At 34.1% G+C, this 7791-nt stretch overlaps 1 protein-coding gene across 1 annotated transcript; it reads right to left on the bottom strand.

Annotated features, from left to right (window-relative positions):
• Positions 1-4901: 4901 nt before the first annotated feature.
• Positions 4902-5639, bottom strand: LOC139484344 (uncharacterized). Its single transcript, XM_071268083.1, has one exon. It carries the CDS (start codon positions 5637-5639, stop codon positions 4902-4904), a length of 738 nt encoding a protein of 245 aa, XP_071124184.1.
• Positions 5640-7791: the final 2152 nt, after the last annotated feature.

Below are 7791 nucleotides of genomic sequence, written 5' to 3'. Positions count from 1 at the left end.
AGTAAAACATAAATTCTTTACCGTTAGGAAGATTATCAGACAGAAGACACAGATCACATTAATTACAATACTCATAGAAGAAGACCCTATATCAAAACTGAACGACAATGAGATGAAGAACAACGATCAATAGTTGTTGAAGTATTTTCTAAACTATGTTGAAGTCCTTCCTAAAATCACAAAGTGATTAAAAATTAATCTAGAGTTGTCTCTCTTTGTCTGTTGTTAATTGTAATTCACAAATACCAAAATAAAAAGGCTACAGACTTTCTGTATATTATACTCATTTGTGTAGAGGTTCCATCCTCTGTTTTCCATTTATAACTTTTACAACTTATACAAAAACAATCCTTTGAATTAATCATACATTTTATTACACCAACTTGTATTTACATTTTCATGACTAGAATGTACATGTTTACTTTGTGGCATTACTTTGGCTACAGAATATTCTATAATATTTTGTTGAGGCGCCAGGGTGACTACCGATTACCTATACACAATGGCTATCAGCTGACCTATGTTGACATAGTGTCATAAAACCCCTGGTAGTTAAACACGGTTACACCACCACCTTCCTTGGGGAGTGACCGGGGAAAACACTCGTATTACCAATCCTTCGGTTATTAGTGCCCCACCTGTCGGCAGGTGTAGGCCTCCCCTCTATAAGATGAGGTGGAGGAGGTCACAGAGTTACCCATCTGTAGACCCCACCGTTACCACTAATCACATTTTCCAAACCTGCAAATTGTAGAACTTGTCAGACCCAGAGCAAGGACAGAGTGGAATAATCCCCCAATCACGACCAGTCTCCCTGGACTGCCACATGAGAGCCCAAGTCAGCTACCAAATCTGATTTGGGTTCTCACCTCCACAAAACTTTCATTATTGAATCATTGGAAAAGTTGATTTTGTTGTGCGTAGGAAAGACTCAGCCCCCTGTATATTATTTAAGAAAACCTGATTTCCAGTTTGTGACAAATGAGTTCCATCTGTTCTTTATATAGACACTTCACTTGCCCTAATGTTCTCATGTTATATAGCTTTTCCCCCATTTTCTATTACAAAGTTTTTGTAAGAGTAAGAAAAGCACCAGAGAGACTTATTGAAAACGTATGACTGTAGATATTTGTGGTTAAATTAGTGTAGTGATATAACTGTAGGTTTAGGATATCATAATTGAACATTTAATACATAGACAGTAAAGCTTGGAGCTGTTTAGTTTAGTTGAGTGCAAATTGAATTTATTACTTTCATTCACTAAAGATTAATCTCGTTTATCTTGATCATCTAAATAAAAAAGGGGGAAAGATTGTTATGTTTACATTATACATTGACACTTTTATAGTTTAATTGGCTTATGATTAATACTGACAGTTAGGAATTTATAATCATTTGATTAGCGGATTTTGTGTATTTGTTCTATAACCCTGTGATTGCACTTACACACTCGTTTTTACTGTGGGAGATGTAATGTGTAATAGCCAATATTCACCGTGTATATTTCTCCGAGATAAATTTTGATTCTTTTCTACTTTTAGCCTAAATTGCTTGTCATAGTTGGCCCAGTTTTCTGCCGCTAATCTTATATCGCGCATATATTTTAACAATTCCTGTAACAATTTAAGTATGTGAGTTCTATAGAGTTGTTTTGTTCACACTTTGTTTCTGTAAACGGAATTGCATGTGACTGATATGCAACTGAAAGGATGCGCTAGTTATAAATAAAGGCAACAGTAGTATACCGCTGTTCGAGAGTCATAAATCGATTGAAAGAAAAAAAGTTAATGCCTACTGTTCTGCATAGAAAAATGTATGTTCTTATTCAGCAATATGACAGTTATATTTGAGATATTACATGTTGCTGCTAGAGAAATTTAGAATTGAATAAAGACGACAGGACCTTACTGTTCTTCATATACAAATTTGATAAACATTAGAATATATAGCTGCAATGCCAGATGCTTTAATTATGTCACTCTATCAAACTGTTAGTTTTCAAATTTTGCTGTTTTGAAGGCTACCGCTCTTAACCATCACTTATCATATACGTAATGTACATTTTAAATAAACTACTGTTCAGCCAATAAAAAACAATAAACATTTTTTTTATCAAAATAAGTGTACGAAATTAGTCGTTTTGAATACTTGCAATCAATCTTTTCTTTCCTAATGACAATAGTATTAATTAAGAAAATAAACCACTGTTTTCTAACATCCATTTTAAAACGTGCTTTGTCTGCATTTGATATATACGTTAACTATCAACGGGTGTACGCTAGTGTATCATTGTTTTTTGCTTTGTGTACTGTTGTTTGTTTTTGATGTTTTTATTGATTTGTTTGCAATGGTGTTTATAAAATAGCTACTAATTGCTAGAGAGGTAATAAAGTCGTCTGCACAGTTTCATGGTTTTAATTCAACTGATAAACTAATACAAGTTACACACATGATAAGACGCGATTATAACGGTCTCCATCTGTTAAAGTAATTAAGTTCTGTAGTGACCTTAGATAAACAATTTCAAAACATTACATCTCTCCCTTTCTAGATTTAATCTTTATCAGTCAGTAGAATAATAAAATGAAATAAAATTAATGAATTGTGAAATTAGCCATAAAATTAATTTTCTTTAATACATTAACGATGTCCATAAAACAGCGGTGTAATAATGTCCAAATGTTGTATACACAGTTCTCAAAGCGGTAAACATAGCAATTAATATCATGAATGAATGAATGAATCACAACTGAATTAATGTGTAAAATTCTTTGGTATTATCAGTCTAAATAATATTAAAGACAGCATACGATACGCAGAAAATTAAAACTTATTCACTTGATCATAAATACTAAGCGTGATGCCTAGTTAAATGTGAGCTCAGGATTATTATGCCTGTTCACTAGCTACACATTACTTTACATAACATGACTTTACATAATCATTTACTGTAAGTACGCCGGTGTTTTGTTTATTCTTCCTGACGTCCTGAGTTGTGTTGCTGGTTCTTCTCTTTTTTTTCTTCATTTACAATTGTCAGTGGTATTTTAACTTGCTTATAAAACGAAGAATTTCGAGTGATCGTGTGTCCATTATCTCTTTTAGCTTTTAACATTGTACCATTCCTTTCAACTATTTTGTATGGATTTGAGTTATACGAAGTTGAAAGTTTGTTTTGTTTGTCTTGCTTGACCAATACAGTGTCACCAATTTGTAAATTTGACGGTTCGGCATTTCTTCTTGTATCTGCATAGTCCTTCATTTTATCCTTTTTCCTCTCGTCAGTTTCTCGAATTTCTTTGTCGTCATATTTTTGTGTTAAAGTTGGTAATTTGGTTTTGATATTTCTCCCAAATAAAAGTTTTGCTGGTGAAACTTCCGTTGTGGCGTGTTTTGTCGCTTTATAATTACGGAGGAATGTAAACATTTCCTGTTTCCAATTTTGATGTTGCGTGTGTGCTGCTCTGATTGATTTTCCAATGCTTCGCATAAATCGGTCGCACTCTGCATTGCTCTGAGGCCATAATGGTGTTATTTTTCTATGCGTAAATCCCATATATGTCGCAAAGTCTCTGAATTCTTTTCCTTGCCACGGGCTTCCATTATCGGTTTTTACTATATTCAGTATTCCAAATGTTGAAAATACTTTGTCAAGTAGTGGTATAACCGCTTTTGCAGAAATTGTTGTTAGTGTTTCTACAACTGGATATCGTGAATACTCATCCATTATCACCATGAGATAATGTCCACTAGAAAATGGTCCACAGAAATCCATGCTAAGATATGTCCATGGTGCCTCTGGTAGTTCTGACATAGCTAACGGTTCAAAAGTTTTCTTTGGCGTAGCTGCTAAACATGGAATACAAGCTTTACATGTATCTTCTACACGTTTATCTATACCAGGAAAATAAACTTTTTCCCTTAGTAACTGTTTTGTTCGCACAATTCCCTGATGACCTTCGTGTGCCAATGTAATAACTCGGTCTGTAAGTTTGTGCGGAATGACAATTCTATTATCATGCATCAATATTTCTCCTTTGTCTGTGTTCACTGTCGTTAATTCGTTCTTTAAACAAGCAAATGTATCAAGAGATTTATTGTCATATGAATTTTCCCAGTTTCCCGATTTCAAGGCCTTGATAACATACTGAATATTCATATCGGCTTCGGACGCTAATGCAATTTCTTCATTTGTCATTGCTTTCGGTATTGCGTTCTCTGATATATAATTCACGAATTCTTCTGCTACCTCGGAATGATCTGTTCGATTTGCTTCGTTAATATTCGGATGTCTTGACATGTAGTCTGCGGCATTTGATTTTCTTGATTTGTACTTAACATCGATATTATACGTTTGCAGTCTTAATCTCCATCTTTGAATTCTCGCTGGCGGTTTCGATTTTGGATTGTTGAAAATACATTCCAGTGGTTGATGATTGGTAACATCGTGTTTGTTCCCTGTTGAGAGCCTCGATATTTGCGGGATTATCTGTAGTTCTAATGACGTATCATAACACAGTAAATTACCGCTTGTCCCTTTAGAAACATAAACAGTTGCACGTGTTAGATTATTTCTCGTTTCAATTACAGTGTCAAACTTTCCCACGAATTCTAAGTTTTGATGAGATCCATATGCGAAAACTTTGGTCTTTGTAGCTATCAATTTTGGTTTTCTCTTCATCCTGTTGTAGGTATCCTCATCAATTACATTGATACTTGATCCAGTGTCGATAAGAACGTTGATGTCCGATTCATTGATTTTGACACAAATTCTTGGTTGTTCACGTTTGATAGAATTCATGGTTCCTTTTAGCGATTCTGCCTGTAGTCCGAAAACATATTCATCATCTGAACTACTATCTATCTTTGACATTCGAAATTGTTTTCAAAATCTGAATTCTCTAGCGTATTGAAAGATTGTTTAGTATGATTATTTCTTTTTGACCTACACATCTTCTCAAAGTGATTAGGCTTCTTACAAAAGTAGCAGGACATTTCCCTCGGTGTGGAAATTCACCTCCACAATTCCTACATTTGTTTTTTCGATTCACACGTTGGTCATTCGCACGTTGTTCCGGACGCTTATCTTGTTGTAAATATCTTGGTTGATTTTTCCGAAAATTTCTCTTCTTGTGTAAAGCGTTGGTCTCAAGTTTCTCTTCTTTGTTCTCGATTTCGTTTGATTGTCTTTCAGATAGTTCCAGAGCTCTTGCTGATGATAACAATTGTTCCAAAGTCATATCTTCTCTTAAAGCTTTTCTCCTCAGTCTTAAAGATGAACATCCTTGAACGATTTGAGATTTTACTTCCCGATTGTCATCATTAAATTCACAGTTGACGGATAATTGTCTTAACTTTGTATGAAACGCATCCATTATTTCTTGCTTTGCCTGACGGAATTTATATATTTCGTATTCAACGTTTTTCTTCGGTGCAAAGTATTCAGTAAGCTTCGTAAGTGCTGTATCGTAATCCTCTCCAGTTTCTTGTAAGGTATCAAATATGTCATTTACTTCTTCCCCTGCGTAATGCAAATGTAACGCTCTTTGTCTCACTTTATCCTTGATATTCATTCCAACAAGTAAATTTTTGAAGTCGTTTTGGCCATTTTTTCCAGCGCTGATCAGCTGCACTTTCATGTACACTGAAAGGTGGAAACACAGGTAGTGCTGATGCCATAATGGAACTAATCAATACTATTAATTAATCCAATTGTTCATTTGTTAATCCAATTTGTCTCGTCGCCATTATAAAATAGTTACTAATTGCTAAAGAGGTAATAAAGTCGTCTGCACAGTTTCATGGTTTTAATACAACTGATAAACTAATACAAGTTACACACATTATAAGACGCGATTATAACGGTCTGCATCTGTTAAAGTAATTAAGTTCTGTAGTGACCTTAGATAAACAATTTCAATACATTACAGTGTTTGTCGGTTTATTTTTGACTTATGCATTTCAATATCCCCTATCTATCTGTTGTCATAATTTCAAATTAGAAGGACATTATGTATTTAAGAAAACATTTGTCATACTGATTTTTAAAACCATAGTTCTTTTTCTCAAAATTGATGACTTACCGAAACTGCAACTCTCCGAATAGGCTGTATATTTCTGTGTGTGAATGCTTTTTGTTTCTGCATGACACAGAAGATCTTTCCTGAACTTGTTTTAGATCTATGTTGTCCAAATCGAGTTTCTTCAGCTTTTGTAACAATGGTACATCTGCTACTGTTTCCAATTCTTTTATGTTCTTTTGCAATTGCTGGCAGTTTTCGAAAACTCCACGATAGATTTTGGTTAGTGCAGACATATTGTGTAATGCTTGCTGTTCCTCGTCCTGTACTAGCTCTACCAAACTATCTACTTTTTTATAAATTATTTTCTTCCAGTAATTGCCCTCTTCAGAAATGGTCTTGATGACTGCTTTGACTTCCTCACGATAAGCTTTTGTGTAATTTTCAATTTTGTTTACGTTTTGTCTCGATGTTGTTATCTTCAATTCAATATCCTTTGTATATATTTCTTTTTATATTGTACATATATAGACGATAAAATTAAACTATCAATTATCTTCAGTTTTTGAATGTTTTCTTATACACAATTACACTTCGATAAAAGTAAAATTAAGAATTGGACTTTTTTAATTTGTCTAAAAGACAACAACCCCACCACAGTGCATTATAAAGCCGAAAGCCACAAATACTTCTGCTGTTCCCTAAACAAACACACGTTCTAAGTCCGTAACAAATGGAATCATACTAAATTCATAAACATTTGAATGAACTGAAATTTAAAAAAAAATAGTTCCGAGTCAAAGACCCTATAAGTGAATCAATATTAACGCCAAAATATGCATTCTTTAATAACCTGGCAACAGTATCGGAACTATATCCCTTCTTGATTAGTCTATTTAAAGGTTTTTGTAGCTCATGAGTGTACACTGACATGGTTGTGCTTTATAAAGAATATATATACAAAATTGGATGTGAAATACCTGAAAGTTAAAGAAGTCTGCATAAATTTTACGGACGCCATCACGAGTTGGTTGACCGTTATGGAATAATCGTTTCACAAATGATATCGGATATCTTCCTTACGTCGTAACTACAATCTCCTTCTCTTTTATGAATGTGACCTACCTAATGAGACTATTTACCGGATTTGTTATCACATAAGCAACACGACGGGTGCCACATGTGGAGCAGGATCATGCTGGACCATGCTTTGAAAGGATAAATATCTGTTAAACTTGGAAGTCAGCATGAACAAAATAATACTGTGTTAAAACATACTTTTTTCCCGTTTTAAAAATTACTTCCCATGTTAGGGGAGGATTGGGATGCCGTCAACATGTTTAACCCCGTCAAATTCTGTATGTACGTGCTTATCCGAAGCTAGGAGCCCGTTATTCAGTTGTTGTCGCTTATTGATGTTTTACATATTTGTTTTTCGTTCATTTTCTGTACTTAATTAAGGACGTTAGTTTTATTGTAGAAATTGTTTAACATTTGTCATTTCGAGGCATCTTAAAACTGACTTTGCGGTATTGGCCTTGCTCATAGTTGAAAGCAGTACGGTGACCTAGCGTTGTTGATTTCTATGTTCTTTGGTCGTTTGTTAAGTGTTTGCAATCATTTCAAATCTTCTTTTACAACTTGATTTATACAGCAGTATATTTGAGGATTTGACTGATTTTACTAATTGGCAAACTGACCATGTGACATAATATGTATATTATTTAGGATAATCTATATAATTCAGTTAAGGTGGCAGACAATGGTCATA

The sequence above is a fragment of the Mytilus edulis genome, chromosome 8 (genome assembly GCF_963676685.1).
Source record: "Mytilus edulis chromosome 8, xbMytEdul2.2, whole genome shotgun sequence".
NCBI lineage: Eukaryota > Metazoa > Mollusca > Bivalvia > Mytilida > Mytilidae > Mytilus > Mytilus edulis.
This window is presented reverse-complemented; position numbering and strand designations above follow the sequence as displayed.

What these genes read in the sequence shown, in the direction of transcription:
- LOC139484344 (XM_071268083.1), bottom strand. Translation starts at nt 5,639, where the DNA reads ATGAAAGTGCAGCTGATCAGCGCTGGAAAAAATGGCCAAAACGACTTC.